The sequence below is a fragment of the Hemicordylus capensis genome, chromosome 1 (assembly GCF_027244095.1).
Source record: "Hemicordylus capensis ecotype Gifberg chromosome 1, rHemCap1.1.pri, whole genome shotgun sequence".
Lineage (NCBI taxonomy): Eukaryota > Metazoa > Chordata > Lepidosauria > Squamata > Cordylidae > Hemicordylus > Hemicordylus capensis.
In genome coordinates, this window is record NC_069657.1 from 236776934 (window position 1) to 236803416 (window position 26483).

The window sequence follows — 26483 nt, forward strand, 5'->3', positions numbered from 1 at the left end:
CCTGCAGCCATATCTTTCTCGGGTGTTCTGGGCATGCGCTCCGCGCATGCCCAGAACAGCCAAGAAAGACATGGGCAGGGACACGGACGGACACTTTAGCTCTTTATTATAGAGGATGGCTTTCTAAAAAGTAACTTTGCAAAATCTGAGGTGAAGTTATAGATCTCTATAGTAGGGGTGTGCATGGAACTGTTTGGCCCCGGTTCAGGCCAGACCGGTCTCGAACAGAACCAGGCCATTCGTTCCGCCCCCAATCGAACCCCCAATCGAACCCCCCCAGTCCGAACTGGTTCCGGACTGGTCTACAAATTTTTTTTAAGAAATTAAAGTTGATATAGCCTCGCAGAAGGCATTGGCGCATGTGCAGCAGCTGCCAAAATGGCGCCCGCATGCTTGTACGGAGGCCCGAAAGGGCCAAAAATGATCAGTTACCCAGCCACAGTGGGCCACAGCAGTGATGAGGAAGGCTGATGAGGGGAGAGGGAACCCGCGTGAACCCCCCGTGGCCTCAGCAAGCTCCCGAAGGGGCTAAAGGTACTTATCATCAACTTTAATTTTACAAACAAACAAAATTCGTGGACTGGCCAGACCGGACCCAGCAGTCCAGTTCCGGTCTGATGGAACCGGAGGGGTTCTGTTCGACTCCGAACCCCTGAACCCCGGACCGGACCGCTGGACTGGTCCGCACATCCCTACTCTATAGCAGGTAAATGTTACACACAGTCAGGCTAGGGCAAAAGTGGAGGTTAATAGTTTTTATCCAAAGCTGGCTAAATAAATAGGTTTTATCTAGTAATATCATTATCTAGTTTGGGGTTTATTCTCACTTTAATACAGCAACTGTGCATGGGTCCAATTCCAATCAGGATTGCGGTTTGGACATTTTCAGCCTTTACCTTTGAGTCATTTTCTGGCCCAAAATCCTTGTGAACCTGTGATAGGCTCCTGGATGTATCATTTCTTGCAATTGTCCACTGCAGAGGGGCACTTGTCAAGGAAGCCCAGCCTTTCCCCCTCTTTCCATTTTGCTTCAGTGGCAATAGTCCTTAAACAGAGTCCAAAGGTTTATACACTTCATAAGATATTGAAGTTTGTGGATGAAGTCTTTATTTTCCCTATTAGTCTTGCAAACATATTGCAGCCACTTCCTAGTGGAAACTGAGAGATATATTCAGTGGCCGGTTTCCTTAAACTATAAGAATACTGAGGTTTAGGTTATCAATAGTCTGATTTAAAGGGGTGGAAAGAACTTCAGATATAATGGGGATTTTAGCAGGGTCTATCCTAGTAATGAGAGGGCTCTTAGGGGACATTCTGTAATGGGATCTATAAAGCCCCTTAGCAATGCTGTGTCTCCTCCTCCTTTGCTAAGTATTTTGTTTCAGAATTCCGAAACAATATCCAAAATTCCTGCATTTCATTCTTGAATATTTGATGGAATGTTCATTATTTCTCTTAAAGGGTCCGTTGCAGTTAGGGTAGTGTAGCAATGATTTATCCCTTCATAACATCTCTTCTGCTTTATGAATTTACACTCAAGCAGAGCAGTTCTCATAACCTACTGAGCATTTGCTTTGATTTACATTTCACTCTGGGGATGGCAATCAAGTATACAATGGGGTCGTACTATGGAAAAGCAGTTTACATTCTATGAATAAATAATTAAATGTAGAGAACTGTATCACCAACTGGCGAACTCCATAGATAAGAATGTCACCTTTATATAACTGTAATGTTGGGTGACTTCTCTGGACTCCAAAATACCTCATTAAAAAAATTAGGGATGATGTAGACTACTACATCAGTAGTCTGGTGTCGGCTACTGGAAGTAGATAGTTTAACACTGTGTCTTGCTACAAATTCCTTCTCCTGTAATAATAGGTTGTCTTGAATCTTGTCCTTGCAACTGATAAGATGACATTTCTCTTTGATGGCATGCAAAATCAGTAAAACAACATGTTCTATGGTCAATGTTCTATTCTGATTCATATGTACAAATATCTATTTTAGTTTAGCTTATTAGAGCAACAGCATTTAAGAGATGCAAGAGTGAATGCCAGTTATTCTGTGGAAGACAAAGAGAATAGCAGTAGGAGCCATTGCTTTTTGTTAAGTCTTTTAATGGTGGCAGAAAGAAAATGAAACCAAGGAGTACTTTGTGACCAGTTGGGCCCCTTTTCAAAGGCTTAAGGAGAATAAGCTGTGGCAGTCTGGCAACTGGGCTGTCATTTCAGTACCCTTGAACATTTCTAATGTATCTGTAATGACTATAATGACATAATGCATCATGCTAGTATATGATGTGGGCAGGCCCCTCCTGTATTTCTCTCAACAGGGACACTGAACTGAGTCGGAAAGAAAAAAACCCTATGGTTGAATTGTGACTCCTCCCCTCCCCCCGCCTCACCACAGCAAAAAGTATTTCTCATTTGTCTTACTCAAAATATGTTTCTTTCTCCTTCACCTTCCCTTCTTCTGATATTCAGCCAAGATCTACCCTCCAATAATTTAGTTCTAGCCCTGATGTCTGGAGTAGCGGGAAAGAAATCTATGCCCTCTTCTATGTGCTTTTCAGATATTTGAAGAGTGCTGCTATCATGTCCCCCTCAGTCTTCTGTTCTCCAGGTTAAAGATATCCAGTTCCTTCAACTTTTGCTTACTTTTCCCCCTTGAAGCATAAGTAATTTGTTTCAGGAAGGCATCATCCACATCCTTTCCTTGGTGGTCTATAGTTTCTGAGGTGTTTGTCATTGAATCCCCTATCATTTACTACCAGAGAATCTACTCTCAGAGCACCTAAGAAACAACAAAAACCCAGTGCCCCATTGGCACCCTATGTGCACTACACCACAACCCACCCCAGTGCCACGCAAGTGGAGTTGTGGGGCTGCTGAAATACCCATTATTCCATATGGGGGAAAGAGTAAAGACTCACAAACTTCAGAAATTCTTTAAAATAGCACCCCTTTCACCAATTTCTTTGAAATATGGATGGTAGCAGGCACCCATTGGGGCACTACCACTTGACCCACACTTCTGCCCCCCAAACCCCCTTTCTGCCCCAAATTTATTTTAAATATTTACAAATCTGCCCTAAAAACATGCCAACTAAAAATGATTTAAAAATCACCCCTTTGACCAATTTCTTTGAAATCTGGGTGGTAGCTTCCTTGCACCCACTGGGCACTACCACCCACCATAACTCACTTTGGTGCCTCCCCCATGGAGCTATAAGGTTGCTGAAATCCCCATTATTCCCTATGGGCAAAAGCTTAAAGACGCGTAGACTTCAAAAATTCTTTTTAAATCACCCCTTTGCTCAATTTCTTTAAAATTTGAGTGGTAGCTTCCACCCATTGGGCACCACCACCCAACCCACTGCAGCCACAAAACGGAGGTCCAAATCTCCAAATTTTTCAAATCCAATTTGGAAGTGATTTGTTTTGTACCCGAATCTGGGCAATTGAGGGCAGGGGTTATTTATTTTGTCTACAAATTACCCAAATCGGACAGATTTGGGTACAAATCATTTTGTACCCAAATCATTTCCACACATCCCTATGTTATGCTCTCTCTTTTTCTGTTCTATTTTTCTGAGCATTTGAAAACTTCCCCCTATTTTAATGACCCCTCCCTTCAACTCACATGCTTGCATATCAGGATTTGAACCTTGAGTGATCTGACAACCCTAATGGTGGCTTGCCTAAGAGTTTCTTCCAACATCACCTTGGTGGTTTGGAAGCCACAGCCATTTGTGTCTTCCCTGTGCTACTGCAGGAACAAGAAGCTTCAGGAAGAAGAAGCCTTTGATGTGACTCCTTCTCCTTCTCCTCTTCCCCTAGTTTCTGGAAGAGGCAAGGCTGGTATGAGCCACACTGCCAGATCCTCCCATGAAACCTTGGGCTTCCAACTTTATCAGAATGTTCTGGGCCAGAAATTTTGTAGTGGCTCTTATGCCACTAAAGTTGCTTCAGAAGTGGCCCCTGTTGTGTTCATGACAGAAGGGAAATGTCCTGACCTGTAACTTGCATTCTACGCTGCCATGAGTTGCTCTGACAACCCTTGGCAACTTTTAGGAAGTTTTTAACCCATCTAATTCAGTTTACCTAGTGACCCTGTCACCTACAAGCTCACTAGGTATGCTGATACCTAGTGACCAGCTTTCAGTCTCTGCGCACCCAATTCCCCTGGAGGTTTTGCACACAATTTTATAGTAACTAGGCTAAGACTAAGCAGTAACCTGGGGTGAAATAAAGTAGGATAGAATTCATTCAGATCAGAATATGCCACTTCCAATTAGCAAAAATAAAATAAAAATAGATTGATTAAGCAAAACACAGAACAGATCATTGCAGTCAAAGAACAAGATGCTTCTCTAGAATCTCCAAGCTTGTCAAGCTATTTATAATATTAACACCATATCAAAAGAAGATAACTACAGTGTCTTTCACCATGTCAAAATGTCCTTCAGCATTTCCGGATCTCTTTTAATTGTGTGAGAGGGTATTCATCCAAATCACCCCTCTACATGTTGTCCAGAATCGCAACCCTATCCTCCTCATGTGTTGCGGCCACTGTTCATCTGAACTGGCCTACTATGAATCAATCCTTAGTTGCTCCCACATGTGGATAACTAAACTTTTGAGGGAGCTAACATTAAAAAAACCTCAACAACTGCTGAATTGTTTTTATTAAATAAGGTGGCAAATTTAACAATGGGGGAATCCATAATATGAAATCCCTAGTTAGGAAATCCATGCCCCGCTGTAGGTGCATAGCTAGGGGATGGGGGTCCATGTTTGCCCCTATCCACGGGGGGGGGGGGCATCCCAGAGTGAGGGAGAGAATGAGGAAAATAGGGAGAGGTGGAGGTCCCTCAGGGCCTAGGTGACCTGGGTTCTTTGAACTCATCTGTTCAATGATAGCTACACCCCTGCCAACTGGCAAGGACAGCCAAACTCCCTTTGAATGTGGGCCTGTTGTAACAGATTACCTGTATCTGCTGCTGCCACTAACCAGCTCTCCCTGCCAGTAAGCAAACCTACTCTTGATGGTAGGGCTCACCGGTAGCCCTCATGCTTAAAGTCAGGACACCCCTGAACATGCTCCATGGCATCATTTCCTTCCAGGGTGCATGCATGGGAGCTGTACTTTCCTTTGCCTAAAGTCAGGTATCTCAGTGAGGGAGAGTTGGCATGTTAGTAGGTGGTTTTGTTTCTGTTTTCTAATGAAAGAACCATTATGACCTTGCAGTGTCAATTGAAATTGTACTGGTTTATTGCTTGTCTGAAGGGTGATGTAGATGAGACAACGTATTTGGGAGACGTGGAAGGCAGTGGGTGGAGTGTGAAGGTTAACCATAGAAACAGCCATGTATTTTTTTAAAAAAGTATTATGGCTTATGCAAAAGAATAGGCAGCTGTTAGAGACCCACCAATTCACTGTGTGGATGAAGATTTTCAAAGCAACATTAATTTTTGTGATCTATGAAGTCCCTCCACCCTCCCCCTTTCTCCTAATACACTGTAAGTCAATTGACTTGAAGATGTCATGAATTCCTAACTAGTCATGAGGCTGTTGCCAAAAGCCTATGGCTTATCATCAAAGGAGAGAGATATCCTACGTGCAGTGGAATGGAATTCTGATTAGAAAGTAAAATAAACTATCCAGGATACCAGTAAAGAAGGAAATCAATGAAGTCTGATGCATCTTATCAGGCAAAAAGAAAAAGAAAGGAATAGTTTTGCATTTCTAGGAAGTGATGTTGCACAAACTATAATCTTATCCAGGGTTTTGATCCACTTACAAGTGTAATCTAACCTCTGTGCACTTAAATGTTTCATTATCTCTTTGAAAATAATTATGGTCTGCAAGCCAAAGTACTCATACACAGAGTACTTTGGGAGTCCCTAAGCTCATTGAGATGAAGACAGTTTGACGCTCGTCAGCCAATATTGGGCTGTACACTAATAACAGAAGGCACTAGTGCTTAGCTAGGTAAGAAAGCTAGCTTGGGAAAAATTAAACGGTAGGTTTTGGGATTTATGATTTGAAATACATTTCCCATTTTCATTTGTTTCCTGGTAAGAGAGCCTGCAAGGGAATGGTCTTTTTATGGTTTTATAATTACGATCTAGAGGGCTTCTTGACTTTCTCCAGGTGTATTGAGACTCTCCAATGTCCCTAGGAATAGTTTTTTATGACCGGGGAGAGTGTTTTGTTTAGCGATGCATAAAGATAATAAATAATACTGACCAGTGCTTCAGCAGCTGCCACTCCTGCCAAGTACACAGCAAATAAATTACTCAAAGCAGGCTTGATAGATAATGTGATTTGAAAGGAAAAGAGAAGGAAATTAGGGGTTTCCTTGGCATGCTGAATACAGGTAGTAGATCACTTTCTTCAACCTAGTGGAAGAGCCACTCTGTTATTGTTTTTATAAGACTTGCAAGACAAAAAAAATAACATTGATGGCTGTGTCTCTGTGATGATCAGCCACAGTATGTTTCACAAAGGCAGGAAGTGACCTGACTGTGAGGCTGTTTATACAACACGGCCGCCTGGGTTACCCCAAGTGGCTCGTGTCATTTGGAGTGGAGGGCTCTCGACTGCTCCAGTTTTTCAACCTGAGTTTAGCTGAGGGTAAGTGAACCTGCGATTCAAATCTTAGAATCTGCTATGAGCAGAGACCGAGGCACTTTCATAGATGCCTCTCCACTGTGGAACGTCTTTCACCTGCAAACATGCCAAGTCTGAACCTGAATGTTTTCAGGAAGTATCATTAAGAATCAGACCTTCGTTTTGCACTTGACTGGTAGTGGAATGATTCTGTTTTGTCAGTTTCATCTCACATGTTACAATTCTAAAGGGGCTGAGGTGCAGAGGCTTCTTCCAAGAGCAGTTGCTGGCCTTGAAAAGGTAATGTGCAAATTGGCTTCATGTTGTGGATCCTATTGACCTATATATTTTTAAAGTACATTTGTGAAACAGAAGTCCTATTTATACACATTGAGAATAAGAGAAAACCAAGCTTTTGGCACTGAATCATAATGCAAAAAAATACTGAGAGCTGCAGAAAACTGTTCCATAGTTCTTGAAAAGTGTACATAGATGACCAATTCAATTCAGTTTATTACGATCAGAGATCAGCACACAGATCAAATCCAGATACAAGAGTCCCCAAAAGTGAACATTGATACCAGTGCATGCATATATATAAACATACACATAAAATACACAATTAAGAACTATTACAGAAAATGTAAAATGGAATAAGTTAAAATAAAAACAAAACAAATTAAGAACCTGTATTAACCATCTCTGACACACCGTATGCAGGTCTTAATCACAGCTGTACAGAATTTGGCCACCAGATGAGAGCCATTGGTATACGTATCAGAAAGAAATAAGTTTATATAAAACTCATCAGAATTATTTGGATATCTAAAAACAAGAGGGACAATAAGTCTAAGACGCAGATCACGATAAGTCTAAGACTCAGATTCCATCAATTTCAGCCAGAAGTTGAAAATATAAATCCAGGCAGAGGACTCCAAGTTTAACAAACCAGCTTCTAATCGCAGCTTGACATTTGACACACAACAGGGGGTGTAGACAACCAATGATCTGAGCATTCTTCTAGTGTGGATTCATCCACCTGGGTTTCAAAAAACACTCATGTGAAGGAAAATCCTACATGGGACTTGCCCCCCTAATCCAAGCTGAACTGAAACCACAACTGCAGTATTGAGGCAGCAAATGCTTCATCTTTATCTGGCAAGTCTGCAAGTCGGGAACAACCTGTGCTCTCTTTCAGCACTTCAGTATAAAACGGAAAGTAGTGGGAAATGTATTGAAGTGGATCCTAGACAGCATGGAATTTTGCACTCCGTGGGGACTGTACCAGTCCCTTTACAGTTCCCCTGATTTTTCCATGCAGACCTATGGAAGTGGCCTGTACTTACAGGGATCAGAGGTACTGAGCTTTGGAAAGGGGAGGGAGTGTGGACAGGGCGGATATCTCTGAACCATAATTAATAGGTTACAATCCATGCACTGACATCTCAACAGAGAATGCAGATGAGAAACCTGGGGCTCTTTGTCATGAGCAGGAAGATCTATATTGTCCCACAGAGGGCTCTTGCTAGATATGGGGAGATGGTTTCATGGGAAGAACAAAAACAGAACAAAAAAAAGTCCTTGCTCATAGTACCTCCAGATATGCATTGTTTGGATCAGACTAACGTTCTGTTGGAAACTGCTGAGTGGTTAAAGTTAGAATACTCCAGCTTAGTCCCCATGGACTCAGAATTCATCTGCTGCCATAAGGTTTGCCAACATATAAAGAGAAGGAAATCTTTAAAATTAATAAAATGAAAGGCATAATTACCAAACAATCTCTTTCCACGATAGTAAAAAACAACAACAAACAACAACAACAAAAAACAAAAAACCAGGTACAGAACATCCAGCTTTAAAGGCTGAATTTGTTACCCAGAACTGAGCAATTAGTGCCATTGCTTTACAATAAAAATTTGAAGTCTGTATCAAAGAAGTTCTTATTATTTGGGAATTTTCTCTGCATGCCTCCAGCTTGTATTAGCAATTCAGAGTAGACACGTTGGTATTTCAATTTCTAAATAGTAATGTATATGCCTTGTTGCTGTTAGGCTGATAATAAAAAAGATTTTATGGGATGTGTGTTAATAATTTGAGGTATTATTTTCTGTCGTGTATATATAATACCTTTCAATAAGGGTGCTGTATGGTTCAAGGTTAACAGTCAATCAGCACATGTCTGACGGAAGCAGAACTGTCTAGATATTAAAGTCAATCAAATAGGAAATGTGTGTGTAAATAGAATTTGATAGGAAGACATTTTTTGAACTTTACTTTCTAAAACAGAATTCTTCCACAGTGATAAGTTATTACTTCCTAGGTTTCTCATACAGTAACAGGTTGAACAAAAGAGCATGATAATGTACCTCAGCTCAATGTCTCAGAAATCAGCAACCAAATATAAAGTGATGTAGGGAAAAGAGACCCTGAAAAAGAACCATGTGCCATTAGTCACTGTTGTTTTAATGTGCTAAAGAGCCAAGAATTTAGACAAGAGAGCACACAAAGTTAAGGACATCAAACAGACTTTTTGCTGTTGCAAATTAGATAGAGAATTACACACACAAATAGAGGTTCTCCTTTATAGGAAATCTCAGTCGTGGTGCTTTATTGTTATGTAAGAGGAGCCTGAACTTTGAACAACTGTCAATTTTCTTCTCAAGATGGTGTACTCACAGACAGATTCTTCCCCTAATGCAGAGCACTGGGGTGCTTTATTATTTATTTATTTATCATATTTATATAACACCTGATATAGAAATCTCAGGGTGGTGTACGATAAAACATAACAAATATAAAAGCAATATAAAACAGTTAAAATTCATAAAACGGTAAACATCTCACTGAGTTAAAAATATTAAAATTTAAATTTATGTTAAAAGCTTACGGAAACAGGTACATGTTCAGGGTCCTCCTAAAAACAAACAGAGGAGTAAGTGCTCTTATTTCAGCAGGGAACATATTCCAGAGCCCCAGGGCAGCCACAGAAAAGGCCCAGTCCCAAGTCTCCACCAAACAAGTCAGCAGCAACCGTAGTCAGACCTCTCCAGATAATCTTAATAGGCAACAGGGTTCACGACAAAGAAGGTTCTCTCTTAAGTCCCCTGGACCAAGCAGTTGAGGGCTTTATAGGTAATAACCAGGACTTTGTATTTCGTTTGGAAACATAACTGCGATCAGCAACCAAAATCAATTTATATGATCCCTGGCCTTGAGGTAAACCCAGAGACTAATCGGGCTGCTTCATTCTGTAGCAACTGTAGTTCCCAAACCATGTACAAAGAAAGCCCCACATAGAGTGCAATGCAGTAGTAAAGCCTAGAGGTTGCCAGCACATGTACCACTGTTTTAAGGTCATCTGTCTCCAGAAATGGACATATCTCGCATATCAGACAAAGCTGATAAAAAGTGTTCCTGGCCACTGCCTCAGCCTGAGAAACCAGGGAGAGTTTGGAATCCAGGAGCATTCCCAGACTATATACCTGCTGTTTCAGGGGGAGTGTAACCCCATCCAGAACAGACAGGTTTGGTCTATGGTAAACAGACCAAAGTGATATTTTCCAAGCAAATGTGTACTGTAGAATGTATTCAGTAACTCAAAACTGACTGACATTCAGAGTGAGGACATGCTGGTTCAGCTAGAGGAGCAGAGTAACAGCACTTCTAGACTAATGGCACTGATTGATTGATCGATAAAGTGCTGTCAAATTGGTGTCGACTCTTAGCGACCACATAGATAGATTCTCTTCAGGCTGATCTGTCTTCAACTTGGCCTTTAAGGTCACTCAGTGGTGCGTTCATTGCTGTCATAATCGAATTGCACTAATGCACTAGCAGAGGGGCAATTTTTGAAAACATCCCTTTCTTCAGAAAGCCCTCTGTGCCATCCAAAAAATATATGCCTGAGCTCTGCACTGACCTTGGGGACATATTTTTGAATGGCACAGAGGGCTTCCTGGGAAAGAAGAGGTCATCAAAAATTTCTCCTTCCCCATTGCACCACTGCAATAAGTTTAGAAGTTCCATTAACCTGGTTCTCTTACTGAACCAGTGCTTCCTTGCTCTGAATGTAAGCCACTCTTTAGTTTAAGATGAGACTTAAGATGCTTACAATTTTCACTTGTGCTCTAAAAAAACATGGAAATTGAAACAAAGTGGTAATTTGATAGCATGTAAGCTGTAAAGACTTTGTACAGTCACGTGTATTATGTTGGGTTTACAAACTAGGCTCCATGCTTTGCCTTGTTCTTTCAGATCAGCATTGGACTGGGGAGGGATGCATCTTATAATTAGAAATAATAATAATAATAATAATAATAATAATAATAATAATAATAATAATAATAATAGCAGATGAAGTCATGCAACACTTATTAACTAGTAAACAGCTTCCAGTTGAACAGAAAGGAAATTGCCCGAACACCAGAGGCACAAAAGACCAGCTGCTGATTGACAAAATGATTTTAGAAAATTGCAAGTGAAGAAAAACCAATCTAAGTGTTGCATGGATTGACTACAAGAAAGCCTTCAATTCATTGCCTCACACATGGATACTAAAATGTTTAGAAACAACTGGTGTCAGCAAAAACATTCAGATATTTATAAAAAAAGCAATGAGCATGTGCAGTACACAGTTAACAATCAATGGTGAGACATTTGGACAGGTTAGTATTAGAAGAGGCATTTTCCAAGGGGACTCACTATCCCCTCTGTTGTTTGTAATAGCCATTACTCCACTTTCACAAATTCTTAACAAAACAGGCCTCGGATACAAAACATCTAAAACATCAAGTCAAATCAACCATCTGCTGTACATGGACGATCTGAAGTTGTATGGAAAGTCCTAGTAAGAAATTGAATCACTGCTAAACACTGTCCATATATTCAGTAGCGATATAGCAATGGAGTTTGGACTAGACAAGTGTGCTGCAGTAATAATGAACAGAGGAAAAATAAGAAAAGCAGAAGGAATAGAACTGCCCAATGGAAGCAAGATCAAGAACCTGGAAGAGAAAGAACCTTACAAATACTTGGGCATTCTGCAGGCTGATAACATCGCACACACTGAAGTTAAGAGAAAAATGGGAAGTGAATACACCAGGAGAGTTAGAAAAATCCTAAAGTCCCAACTCAATGGCGGGAACACCATACAAGCCATAAAAACCTGGGCTATACCTGTTATCAGATGCACTGCAGGAATAATAGACTGGACCCAGGCAGAGCTAGATATGCTGGATTGTAAGACCAGGAAAATAATGACCATCAATCATGCTCTGCACCCCCGCAGTGATGTCGATAGGCTATACCTCCCTCACAGCTCAGGTGGAAGAGGAGTGCTGCAAGTCCATCAAACAGTAGAGGAGGAGAAAAGAGGCCTTGAAGAATATATCAAGGACAGTGAAGAAGATGCACTTCAAATGGTCAATAACGCGAAACTATTCAACACCAATGAAAGAAAGCAGGCCTACAAGAAAGAACAAGTCAAGAACCGAGCAGAAAAATGAAAAAATAAGCCCCTGCATGGTCAATATTTGCACAATATAATTGAAAATCAGACATCAGCAAGACCTGGCAATGGCTTAAGAATGGGAACTTGAAGAAAGAAACAGAGGGTTTAATACTGGCTGCACAAGAACAGGCACTAAGAACAAATGCAATAAGAGCAAAAGTAGAAAAGTCAACAACAAACAGCAAGTGCTGCCTTTTTAGAGAAGAAGATGAAACAGTGGACCACCTAATCAGCTGTTGTAAAAAGATCGCACAGACTGACTACAAACAAAGGCATGACAAGGTAGCAGGGATGATACACTGGAACATCTGCAATAAAGACAAGCTACCTGTAGCCAAAAATTAGTGGGAGCATAACATTTAAAAGGTTGTAGAAAATGAATATTCAAAAATATTATGGGACTTCCGACTACAAACAGACAAACATCTGCCACACAGTACACCAGATATAACTGTAGTCGAGAAGAAAGAAAGAAAAGTCAAAATAATCGACATAGCAATACCAGGGGATAGCAGAATAGAAGAAAAAGAAATAGAAAAAGTAACAAAATACAAAGATCCTGAAATTGAAATTGAAAGGATGTGGCAGAAAAAGACCAAAATAATCCCAGTGGTCATTGGCGCCCTGGGTGCAGTTCCAAAAGACCTTGAAGAGCACCTCAACACCATAGGGGCCACAGAAATCACCATCAGCTAATTACAAAAAGCAGCTTTACTGGGAACAGCCTATATTCTGCGACGATATCTATAACAATTGACAATAAAATGCAGCCATCCAAGGTCCTTGGGAAGGACTCGATGTCTGGATAAAACAAACCAGTCAATAACACCTGTCTGACTGTGTAAAGAAGAAATAATAAGAAGAAGAAATGTGTAAAGAAGAAATAACAATAATAATAATAATAATAATAATAATAATAATAATAATAATAATAATAATAATGGCATGGCTTTTGGCTTAAACACCTAACAAGCCTTCATAAACAACTATCAAAACAGTTCAATCACATTTTGCAAGAAGGTGATATTGAACAATGGCTAACAACTGGGAAAACTCATCTCATCATGAACAATGGCTAACAACTGGGAAAACTCATCTCATCATGAAAAACCCAGCAAAAGGTGCAGTTCCAAGTTATTATAGACCGATAACCTGGCTGCCAACCATGTTCAAATTATTAACTGGAATAATAGCAGATGAAGTGATGCTTATTAACTAACTTATTAACTAACACTTATTAACTAACAAACAGCTTCCAGTTGAACAGAAAGGAAATTGCCCAAACACCAGAGGCACAAAAGACCAGCTGCTGATTGACAAAATGATTTTAGAAAATTGCAAGAGAAGAAAAACAAATCTAAGTGTTGCATGGATTGACTACAAGAAAGCCTTCGATTCATTGCCTCACACATGGATACTAAAATGTTTAGAAACAACTGGTGTCAGCAAAAACATTCAGATATTTATAAAAAAAAGCAATGAGCATGTGGAGTACACAGTTAACAATCAATGGCAAGACACTTGGACAGGTTAGCATTAGAAGAGGCATTTTCCAAGGGGACTCACTATCCCCTCTGTTGTTTGTAATCGCCATGACCCCACTTTCACAAATACTCAACAAAACAGGCCTCGGATACCAAACATCTAAAACATCAAGTCAAATCAACCATCTGCTGTACATGGACGATCTGAAGTTGTATGGAAAGTCCTAGTCAGAAATCGAGTCACTGCTAAACACTGTCCGTATATTCAGTAGCGATATAGCAATGGAGTTTGGACTAGACAGGTGTGCTGCATTAATAATGAACAGAGGGAAAATAACAAAACAGAAGGAATAGAACTGCCCAATGGAAGCAAGGCCAAGAACCTGGAAGAGAAAGAACCTTACAAATAATTGGGCATTCTCCAGGCTGATAACATCGCACTGTAGTTAAAAGAAAAATTGGAAGTGAATACATCAGGAGAGTTAGAAAAATCCTCAAGTCCCAACTCAATGGCGGGAACACCATAAAAGCCATAAACACCTGGGCTATATCTGTTATCAGATACACTGCAGGAATAATAGACTGGACCCAGCCAATTACAAAAAGCTGCTTTACTGGGAACAGCCTATATTCTGTGATGATACGTATAACAATTGGCAGTAAAATTCAGCCATCCCAGGTCCTTCGGAAGGACTCGATGTCTGGATAAAACAAACCAGTCAATAACACCTGTCTGACTGTGTAAACAAAAATACTAATAATAAATCCCCAATGATGCACTACCGTGGCGTGGTTGTGGGGCTTGTGTGCTCTAAGGAAGGTGAGAGCTATGCCAGAGGTCCAACCATACTGGACAGGTCTCACCAGAGGAGCCAGATAGCAATAGCAATAGCAATAGCACTTACATTTATATACCGCTCTATAGCCAGAGCTCTCTAAGTGGTTTACAATGATTTTAGCATATTGCCCCCAACATTCTGGGTACTCATTTTACCGACCTTGGAAGGATGGAAGGCTGAGTCAAGCTTGAGCCCCTGGTCAGGATCGAACTTGTAACCTTCTGGTTACAGGGCGGCAGTTTTACCACTGCGCCACCAGGGGCTCTTGAAGAGTGCCTCTCCCATCAACAATATGGTGAGACGTAACTTTAATAAATCTATATCGGATCGGTCGTCGCCTGTGTCAACAAGGACCGCGCCAGGTGCTGGAGTCCCTGGATATCTGGTGGCAAGTGGGCTACAGGACTCAGGATCTTCAGTTGAGCAACCAGGGCTGGAGACTGCAAGGTTACTGGAAGAAACGTCGCTTAACTGGAAAAAATATACCTAAAATGCCAACAAGGAAATAATGATCTGCTATTACAAGTCTTGTCCAACTAGAAGAAGTTATTTAAAAAGAATGTACCAAATTTGGAAAGAGAAGCATCCAGATACAGAAATAACAGAACAAAGGCTATCAGACCAGAGAAGATTCATAATAAGAAATAAAGTATTCACAGAAGTTGAGCTGGAAGACCTGCAAAGAGCAACACAGGCTCAATATATGAAAGAAGAATTACCGCCAACTGAAGAAGTTGCTCAAGCACTGGTGGAAGAAGTATTGGAAATAGAGGGTGCCACTGTTGCTGAACTGTTCCAAAATCAAAACCAGGCAACCGCCCCTTTGCCTTCACCAACAACAAACATCAAGTGCCGCCTTTGTAGAGAAGCAGATGAAACAGTGGACCACCTAATCAGCTCTTGTAAAAAGATCGCACAGACTGACTACAAACAAAGGCATGACAAGGTAGCAGGGATGATACACTGGAACATCTGCAAAAAAGACAAGCTACCTGTAGCCAAAAATTAGTGGGAGCATAACATTTAAAAGGTTGTAGAAAATGAATATTCAAAAATATTATGGGACTTCCGACTACAAACAGACAAACATCTGCCACACAGTACACCAGATATAACTGTAGTCGAGAAGAAAGAAAGAAAAGTCAAAATAATCGACATAGCAATACCAGGGAATAGCAGAATAGAAGAAAAAGAAATAGAAAAAGTAACAAAATACAAAGATCCTGAAATTGAAACTGAAAGGCTGTGGCAGAAAAAGACCAAAATAATCACAGTGGTAATTGGCACCCTTGGTGCAATTCCAAAAGAACTTGAAGAGCACCTCAACACCATAGGGTCCCCAGAAATCACCATCTTCCAATTACAAAAAGCAACTTTACTGGGAACAGCCTATATTGTGCGACAATATCTATAACAATTGACAATAAAATTCAGCCATCCCAGGTCCTTGGGAAGGACTCGATGTCTGGATAAAACAAACCAGTCAATAAGACCTTTCTGACTGTGTAAACAACAACAACAACAACAACAAATAATAATAAAATAGTGAAAATGAACACCCTCTTTCATGATTGTTTAATTTTATAAGACTACTTTTCAAAATGACAGCATTATTTTATAAGCTATTGTTCAAATGACAGCACTGTTGTGTCATGTCATTGCTAGTTTTGAATACATGTACATAGTAAAAACGGGACTCTTATCTGGAATTTTGCTTCTACTTTGATTGAAACTAGTTGTCCAGGAATCTTGTTTTAGTTCAGAATGCTAGCTGTTAATTGGGTGAAGAAACTATTATTGTACAAATAAAAAAATGAGGCAATAGCCTGATAACCCAGGTCTCAGTGTTATCTTGACTCGGCATTATCTTCTTGAGGAAACTGCCTGGATTACTGAGATGTGATACCAATTTGCTTGTGATAAGAGTGATATTAGCAGTCAATACTACTTTACACTTGGTTCATTAATCAGGTTGTAAAGCCAAGCCATGTGATAGGGGAAATATTGACTGTTTTTCCACAGAGATAGCAAAACAACTGCCTAGCTGCACAAAACATGAACCTTCCACAAATGAGATTTCCTTTAAATCAGCACCAGCTAAGAAAATTCTCTGCAATAATTCCTCAATAAAGGAATTATTGAGTGATTGCAACACTCAGAATTATACAGAAAACAGCAGCTTGCAAAAGGTTTAGTGGTCGAAAATCTCATGGTCATGATTTTCTCTCACTGACCTTCAGTGGGCATTGAATGAATACTGTGCACATCTAAAAAGCCAGGTTTATTTCTTTACGAATATACTTTGGGTTCCACAGCAATAGCCCTCTTATCATTATTTTAAGCTAAGCATAGCTGGAATGTAGGCCTGTTACTATTGCAGGATCCTGCTTTTAGATTCCATGGACCTTTCCTTTTCTAATTGATTTGAATGCTTACTGAATAAAGTTATTCACATGACCAGCCCTACCAGGGTAGGACATGGCAGGCTAGCCCCAGTAGGACAAGTTGTATGCTGCCCTGGGATTGTTCCTGATCCCACTACTCCTCCCCCAGGCAGTCCTGATTTTAAACCCAGGCTTACAGAGAGGTAGCAGGAAAGGTGCACGCCTCCTACCTCCCTAGCTGGTCATGTGGGTTGTCGGGCTGCCAGAAGCCATCTTGGTCATAAGGCTGGGAGAAAGGAGTGGCCTAGCAGCATGGAGCTTTCCCAGTGCACCATGCTGCTCACATGCTGCTCTTCGTAGTATACCTCCCCACCCCAATTGCCACCAGGCTTGCCGCAGCACTGCTTGTGTGGCTTTGCAGGCAGTGGAGCCCTGATCATATTCGTGTCATGTGGGAGCAGGAAGGTAGGTTTCTGCCTTCTCTTAAGCTCCCCCCCTCCCACAACCACACTGTTTTGTCATGAGAAAGACCCTAGTGTCTCTAAACTCACACCCAAACTGAATCCTTTAAGACATTTTCTAAATGAATCGGTATGAATTGGGTTTTTTTTTACGACCCACTTTAATTATTTCCCAACCAGTTTTGCTTCCCTGCCTTTAATTCAAGAGAATGCTCTTCAAAAGCACTTCACATTTCAGCAATCCTTACACTAACCCAATCAGGAAGGATAGTATTGTTAACCCATTTTGCCGATGAGTGGCTGAAGTGGAGAGGAAGTGGTTTGCCTAAAGCCATAATGTGAATGTGTAGGGTAAAGGTTGAGCTAAATCCTTCACAGCTTGCACATATATTATCGTTGATAGATAGAGATATACTACTCTAGCTCACATAGTAGAAAAAATGAAAAAGGAAATGGTTCTCTGTCCCAAAAGGACTCATGGTCAACCTGGATAGATGTGTCATGACAACAGCAGCCACATTTGTTTCTTGATGTGTCTGCTTCATTCATGGATAAAGGGAGGAGAGCAGGGTCTGTTTCATAGACCAAAAGGGGTGAGAAACTGAACTTCCCCGCTCTCTACCTAATTTCCCCATGCACCAAGGACACACACCTCCCATTGTATGTTAACATAACAGACAGATGAATAATGAACCTGTCTGAACATCATACATGAACTACAAACATGACTGCTGCAGTGCCTGTCGTGTCTGGTTTGGCCTTTACCCCATGTAATTAATAAAGACAACTCACCTTCTCTCTTCTACTTTGACCCTTATATTGACACTATGTGGCATCAATGTATTTGGCTTACCACTTTCAGTAAACAGTGTCCATGAACATGATAATTCTGTGTAGACATCCTGGGAATTTTTTTGTTTGTTTGTTTGTTTGTTTGTTTGTTTGTTTGTTTGTTTCTGCATGTAACTAAACATTTAGTTATATCCCTGCACCTCTTTTCATTCCTATTTTATTTTAACAATTTTTTTTGTTAAGTCCACATATGGCTATATCAGCTGCAACAGCTAGCTAGGTCCAGAGGGATGCTTTCTGTAGGAGGTTTCTCAAAACTTAATATGCAAGCAAAATATGTTGAAGATATATCAATTTGTAATTGCTTCCTCCCAAAGGCAGCTCAGACATGCACTGTAGACATGTTTCTTTGCTGTAGCAATTACAGGTACCATAAAATTAATGAAAAAATGTGTGTCCGCTCTAATATCTTTCTCCTGTCACACAGCACACATTTGAGGTTTTCTAAAGAATACCCAGGGCAGTACAGTGAGCTTCTTAAGTAATTTAAAGAGTCTTTATGGTTGTAATGTAGAAAATGGAAGGAGGGAAAGGCAAATTTAAGGAGACATCAGGTCCTCCCCCCGCCCCGTAATGCAAAAATGTTTTAGAGTGTCAGGCCACATTATGCTTTTGTTGTTGTTGTTGCTTATCCAGCTGCACAGGAAGGTCTTGAGCCATCCCTGAACATCTCTCAGACAACACTGGGCGTTGGCTATATGGAGAAGTGAATATAATTTATTATTTGTTTGTTTATTACATTTATATCCCACTCTTCCTCCAAGGAGCTCAGAGTGGTCAAAGAGCCTTCTAGATAAGGTTCTGCCTAGATATTTATTTATCAGGCGGTATTAAAAAATGATAAATAAATAAATAAATAAATATATATATATATATATATATATATATATATATATATATATATATATTAATTATTGATAGAGGGCAAACAGCATAGCATTTTTTAAAATCACTATTCATAAAGAGAAGACAGTGTTGAATAGGGATGTGCGGAACCGGTCTGGTGGACCGTGGTCCAACGGTTCGGTCTGGGGGTTCGTGGGTATGTTATCGAACTGAACCCACCCACCCTGGTTCCATCCAGAATGGAACCGAACCGCTAGTCCGGTCCGGCATGTCCGTGAATTTTTTTAAAAAAATTAAAATTAAAAGTAATGAGCTGTAGCCCCTTCAGGGTGCTTGCTGCAATCATGGGGGGGGGGAAATCTGTGAGGGTTCCCTCTCCCCCCGCCAGCCTCCCTCATCACTGCCGCGTCCGGGTAAAGGTAGTCTTTTTGGCTCTTACGGGCCTCCGTAAAGGCATGCGCAAATGCCCTCTGTGAGGCCCAGGACTTTACAGAGGCCCCAAAGGTCCAAGAAGACTACCTTTACCTGGCCGCAGTGGTGATGAAAGAGGCCAGGGGGGGAGAGGGAGCCCTCGCAGACCCCCCCCCCATGGCTACAGCAAACCCCCCAAAGAGGCAACAGGTAGTTACTTTTAATTTTAATTTTAAAAAAAAATTCACGGACCGGGGTGGGGGTTCGATGGGGGCCGGACCAAACTGGCCCGGTTCCGTTCGAGGCCAATCCAGCCTCGAACTGAACCAGGCCAGACTGTTCGGTGCACACCCCTAGTGTTGAACCCCATTCTAACTTGAAGTTAGAGGAAAGCTATAGAAACAAAAGAAGTTTTGACAAAGCTGTCAAACCTTATGGATATCATCATCAAGATTCCCTTCAAGTGATAGTAATATAGACAGATTCCCCAAAGCAACAGCAGCCCAATACTGTCAGCTGAGGCAAGGTACCAAATACCACCACTCGCCATTCTCCTTAGGCAGGCACACTTGTTCCTTGCTCCTTTACTTGGATGATTGGCAGCTGGGTGAGGGGTGGCAGTAGCTGAACAGCACATTGCGGCTGTTCCTGCAGAACCATCTCTGCTCTTCACAGCTAGGTTGGTGGTGAGTGAGAGCACTGTTGTGTCTGGCAGCAGTGGCAGCCACGGAGGAGGAAAAGGAAGTGGAAGAAGAGGCAGGGAGGAGAGGAAGGCACCTGCTTTGTCCACATCTCCCATTCCTAGGCTTCCTTTAAAGTATTCTTATTTGCCCACTTACTTTTTACCTGCATTGACTGGAAGGCTAAGGGCCTAAATATCTTGCTAAAATGTGTTCCTTGCTCAAAATCATCAGCGTGCATGCAACATTCTCTTTCATATGGTCATATTAGCTGAGAGATAGGCATGGGTATCAGACGAATGCGTGTGTGTGTGTGTTGGGGGATGGGTCTATTCTATGTCAAAATGATCACATATTTCCTCCCCCCCGCTCATCCATGGGCTGTTTGGGGGAGGTTGTTGTTTTTGGAAAATAAGTTGTATTAACCAAGTTCAATCCTTAACAAAGATAAAAGAAATTAACCCTTCACTAGTACAATTGAATTATAACATTTTGTTTTGTTTTGTTTTTTTAATCATGCCCCATTGTGCACATGTATTATGGAAACATGATAAATCTGTTTTATAAACAAACAAACAAACAAACAGATAAATAAATAAATAAATAAATAAATAAATAAATAAATAAACGTACTTCTCAATTGGGATATTCTACAGAAATGACTTTGTTTAGGTCTCAAATATAGTAATAAATTGCACAAGGTCATAGACTGAGTTTAATCTATCCATCAAAATATTGTGTCTCTAATACTTCCCCTTACCCTCCCACTTTTTTGATGAGCCAAAAAAGAGAATGAAGGTAATCTGCAAGCTACATGAAGGAAATTGCCCCCATTTAAAATAGAACACTAATTACCTTACTGAAATGAGAAAAAATGAATTTTCTGTTTTGACTTGGGGGAGCATGAAGTAGATAATTACTTTGTTTCTAGAAAATGGATAATGTATATGTCAGCATAGGCTTTTGCGGCATTTCATAGTGGTCTAAAAGAAGCCCATGTTGCATCTTGGAGACCCCATGCAGGAATGGCAACAGATTACTGTATTAATTTCAGCGTGAAACAGATACTACACACTTGATCTTAGCCAAAAGGCTGAGAAGCAATGTGAAACAGATAGTTTAAATTGCTCTTCTTACCTTTTATCCCTTTCTTCACTCTGCCATCATTTACACTAGGTACTTATTCCAGCCCTGCTAAACAATATCTTATGACTAGTCCATATTTTCAAAAAATTCTTCACATCATTTCGTATGGAGAAAAAGTGGGGGGGGGATTAAGCCATCTGTTATTTTCATTACAAAATCCCCCCTACAATTAGTGTCATGTTCATCTTTTCTCTCACCCCTCTTTTTAAAGGCAACTATTATGCAAATCCTCCGCAATTTGGTTTCAAATGCTCTTTGTGCTCTGATGAGCAATTTTCTTTAATACAAGCCCAGCCTCCCTGCCAGGACTTTTCCCCACTCTGTAATTCCCCCCTCCACCTTCTTTCTCCTCTTCCATCCTCCTTTTGGGGTGTGTGTGATTTTTTTTTGGTTTTGGTAGTTCCTTTGTTCTGGCAGCAAGATCTTTGAATATTTTCTCTACTACTTGTGGCAATGTCATGGTGGTTATTCTTTAATTTGTAAGAAATATGTGTGTAGGTTTTCAGGAGAGAATGCTGAAAAATGGTTTTAAGGAAGATCCTCTTTTCCTATTCTTTTTTCATTGTCCCTTTGCTATGGTGAAATAGTATCAAATGAAACAGGGTGCTCATTAAGTCAGGGTACAGATGTACTTGCACAAGAGAGTCACAATTCATTTTTCTCTCTCAGAAAAAGAAGTCTGATGTCCCCTCACCTTTGCAATGCAATTGGCAGACATATTGATCAGCAAATCCAATACAGATTCTGTAACAGATTCTGTATTGTCAGGGTTCGGAATTGCTGAGCATCTGCCAAGGGTTCGGGGCCTCCTGCCAATCCCTAAGAGTATCTCTGTACCTGTAGCCTTCATGTGGTGGTAGAGGGACTCTCCTGATGGGAAAAAATGCTCTGCCACCACCACCACCACTACCACCACCATTATCATCTCCTTTCTCCTATCCCATGTGGAAATTTTAACTTTCTCTCAGAGGCCCCTGTGATGATGCAGGGCCTCAATGGTAAAAGGTCACATGTGTGGATGAGGGAAGCACCTGCAGGAAGTGACAATGGGGTGGTTTATTGATCAAGAGACTTGCACTATTATTGCCTCCTCTCTTATCCCCCAGGCCCAAACTTTGTGGGGGGGGGCACTTACGCCAGGTAGGAGGGGACACGTGCAGGGCTGTTTTCCAAGGACCTTTGGGAACTGCTCAGTAGTCTGTCTAGCCCCTCCTTGCATGCTCCAGGGAGGTTGTTAATCTTTTTTTAAAAAAGCTAATAAACTCAATCAACTGTTAATTGAATTTATACTTGTGAAGAGGGCAGTTGGGAAACTTTATTTATTTTTGGCATGTATATACTGCTTTTCAAGCAAATGCAACGTACTTGCAAAAAGTCATATCATGATCCACAGTACATAAAAGGCCATTAAAAACATTTTTTTAAAAAAACATGATCAATGTTTTTAAAAGTGCAAAAACTGCTCTGGAACAGCAAGGAGAAGTGGACTCAAGACACCTTAAGAGGCAAGCTATTGTACAGACAGGAAGAGCAGATTTCCGTTGAGCTAGATATTTAAGAGACGTTTGAATGTCTGATCAAAACATCATGATTGCATTTCCACAATGAGCTTCCTGCTAGAATTATGCAGATCAGAGGACATTCTCTGAGTGATTGTTGTTCCCAATTTTCCACTTAAAATTATGGGTTCCAGGAGTGGTGATGCACCATTTGTATTTTAATATCAGTGGTTCTTAAGTGCAGTCTGTAACCTGCATGATGGAAATTAAGCTCCTATTGATTTTAGTGGTAGAGAGGTTAACATGGTTAAACTCATTAAGGGCCCAAAAGTGACTTAACATATGCCACACAAATACAAACTAGGAAACTGGTGTTATACATGTATACTTTGTCTCCAAATGGTTTCCTCATGTAGTAACATCTAAAATCTGAATGCCCTAGATTTTTAATTTTGAGAGACACAAACTGTCCATTTCAAAACAGTCTGCACTAGAATTTCACCAGATTTCATGTGAGCATTAAAGCAAATCTGAGAATTGTTTCTGGGTCAGCCAAAAGGCTGACCATGTGAATTCTACATAGTTTCCTCAATGGTTATAGTATATCAGCCCCTAATGAGGCTGGGTGAGTTGGCTGCCTCAATGGTGATGGATTGATGGGGCCAGAAGTGCCTCCAGCTGCCTCTGGTCTTTCCTCCTCTTATATCTGGCATTTTCAAAAGCCAGAGCTAGGACTACCACCACCGTGATGACAGTGGTGGTGATGGTAGCTGGCATACTATTACCACTGCTAACTAAGTAAAGAGACACCTTTTAAAGTACTGATTCTCTTATATTTAGCAGGGAGAGAGCAACTGTCCCTATCCAGCTCCAGCACAGCATCCCTCTAGTGGCTCTTGCTGGTGTCTGCCTTATGTTTCCTTTTAGATTGTGAGCCCTTTCGAGACAGGGGATCATCTTATTTATGTATTTATTTTTCTATGAAAACAGCTTTGAGAACATTGGTTGAAGAGCAGTATATAAATATTTGCCGCAGTAGCACTGTAAGTTAAAGGAGAGAGAGTGGAGGGAGAGAAGAAAGGACCCTCTGGAGAAGGGGGGAATTGCTGATGGGAAAGAGTGGTGCATTCTGTGAATTAGGCTTCTGCTGGTGTGTGTGTGTGTTTTGTTTTGTTTTTTTAATGACAATTATGATGATAATGATGATTGATGTGCTGTCAAGTCAGTTTCGACTCTTAGAGACCACATAGATAGATTCTCTCCAGGGTGATCTGTCTTCAACTTGGCCTTTAAGGTCTCAGTGGTGTATCCATTTCTGTTGTAATCGAGTCCATCCACATTGCTCTTGGCCATATTCTTCTTCTCTTTCCTTCAGCTTTCCCCAGCATTATGGACTTCTCAAGGGAGCTGAATCTTTGCATAAAGTGTCCAAAGTATGATTGTTTGAGCCTGGTCATCTGTGCCTCGAGTGAAAATTCTGGATTGATTTGTTCTAGGATCCATTTGTTTGTTTTCATGGCTGTCCATGGTATCCTCAAAAGTCTTCTCCAGCACCAAAGTTCAAAAGCATCAATACTTTTTCTATCTTTCTTCTTCAAAGTCCCGCTTTCGCATCCATAGAGTTGTCCACATGTCACGGCATCTAAATATCCTTTCCAAGGCTTTCATTGCAACCCTACCAAGTGCTAGTCTGCTGTGTATTTCTTGACTGCTGGATCAGAAAGTACCTAGATTGTGATATAGTACTCTGTCCTAAACATTGCTTTTATTTCCAGAGGGGTAGCTGTGTTACTTTGCTTGTTGCAGCTAAAACCACAGAGTCTTGTGGTCCCTCAGGTCACATTGGCACTTTGCATATTTGCAGGTGTGGGGATTATTGGATTACAAAGAGTTGATCAGCTTGTGTTTGTGGAAGGTTCTTATGCATCAAACTCTATGTGCCTAGATTAGTAGTAGTAGTGTGTTTATTACAATTGTAGACCAGCACGTAAAAAGTAGCATACACAAATTAGTATCATAGGCCTACAGAATGGGAGCAAGTCAAACCGCTCAGATCACATATACTAGATGATAATAATACTGATAATAATAAGATATTATAACCAATAAAATAGGGCTACTTAACCAACAATCTGCAACAGGCTGAAGCAGCTGCACAAAACTTAACCACTCTATCTGTAATCTGTGAGCTCATTTCAGAGAGAAGATAAATTTTGCCTAGATTCCCCCCCCCTCTAGGAACACGTATTTATTTGGATTTAAAAGATTTTTATCCCACACACAGCACACACTTCCAAGGTAGCTAGCAAGACAATGTAAAATTCAAAATTTGTCCTTGCATTAAATAATATATTACAGCTCACACACACAAAATTAAAAGCAGTAGCAATAGAAACAGAGAAGCAACATGCATAAAATAAATCATCCATTAAAAGTTGGGGAGACAAAAGGCTTAGTAACACAGGTGCCAGCCATGTGTCCTTCGGGAGGGTATTCCATAGCTAAGGTGGCCACCACTGAAAAGGTGCTATCTCACTGAAGGTGGCAGCACTTGGATCAGAGCCTCTGGTGCGGGCATGTTTGTATGGGAGCAGGTTGTATGTTACTAAGCATAAGTGACTAACTGGGAGCAAGGAATGCCCCTTTCAGATGGGTACTTAAGGGTGATGTTTAAACAACATTTTTCAATATATGGCATTATTCATGTTGCAGGAAGCTCTTATAATGGCAAGCATGGATCATCCCCATCTGGTACGACTGCTAGGCGTCTGCTTGAGCCCTACCATCCAGCTGGTTACTCAGCTGATGCCACATGGCTGCTTATTGGATTATGTTCATGAACATAAGGATAACATTGGCTCCCAGCTTCTGCTTAATTGGTGTGTCCAGATAGCCAAGGTAAGTGCTTATGTCTGTTACTTACAGTTACAAATGGGCCAGATCCGGCCAGTAACTTTCACTGAAGATGGCATACCTTATGAGGTTGTTCCCCCTCATGACCTTGAATTATGCTCCATACTTCTGGCCTACAAGATGAAATATTGCATTCTTTTAATTTATAGACTATACATTATATTGCTTACATGTAACATACACTGTGGAGGTTCAGAGGGAAAAGGAGGTTATTCTTATTTTGTCGAATTTTAATTGTGGATTTCCAACTGTTTCATATATTTGCAACACTGATATAGCTATTGGTCTAAAACAATGTTGATATATGCTAAAAAAAAATCACGTCCTGAAACTGTATAATAAAATGTAATTAGAAGAAGAAAATCAAGATGATTATGTAAAGGGAGGGTCTAATTATGGAGAACTGGATCTTAGACATCTGAAATTTACTGACATAGGAAAATCTCAGGGGACTTGAGAGAAAGGTCTGGAGTCAATGATATGTTGCAATAGTTCAGCAATTGCCTTCTCAAATAACCAAAATTAAACCAAAATTAACGTTAGTCATTTCCATCATTTGACAGTAGAAAGCTTTCCAAGAAAGCATGTAGAAAATCCAAGCATCTTAATAGCATTTGCTATCTCAATGACAACAGTGAACTTTTGTCCCCCTCTGCTCACCAGCATTTTTAATTAGAGGACTTGGATGATCCACATAGAATGCTTTTAATACAAACTACAACCGAATATCATCTGGGAAGGGGGCACAGTTCCAAATTCTGTGGTACATTATGAAGAAAGTGCAAGCTTTTGCACTATTGTGGCCCTACCCAAGAGACAGCCTACCAGGTTTGGGACTCCT

General features: G+C 40.7%; 1 protein-coding gene and 1 pseudogene across 5 annotated transcripts in view; one reads left to right on the forward strand and one right to left on the reverse strand.

The window, feature by feature from the left end:
* ERBB4 (erb-b2 receptor tyrosine kinase 4) overlaps positions 1-26483 on the forward strand; it is a 1268185-nt gene that overhangs the window by 1034105 nt on the left and 207597 nt on the right. For all 5 annotated transcript variants that reach the window (XM_053283383.1, XM_053283386.1, XM_053283382.1 and 2 more), the window contains exon 20: positions 25442-25627. In XM_053283383.1, the coding sequence (XP_053139358.1) occupies positions 25442-25627 (186 nt within the window). The remainder of the gene's footprint in view (positions 1-25441; positions 25628-26483) is intronic.
* On the reverse strand, positions 21041-21189 carry LOC128341429 (uncharacterized; annotated as a pseudogene).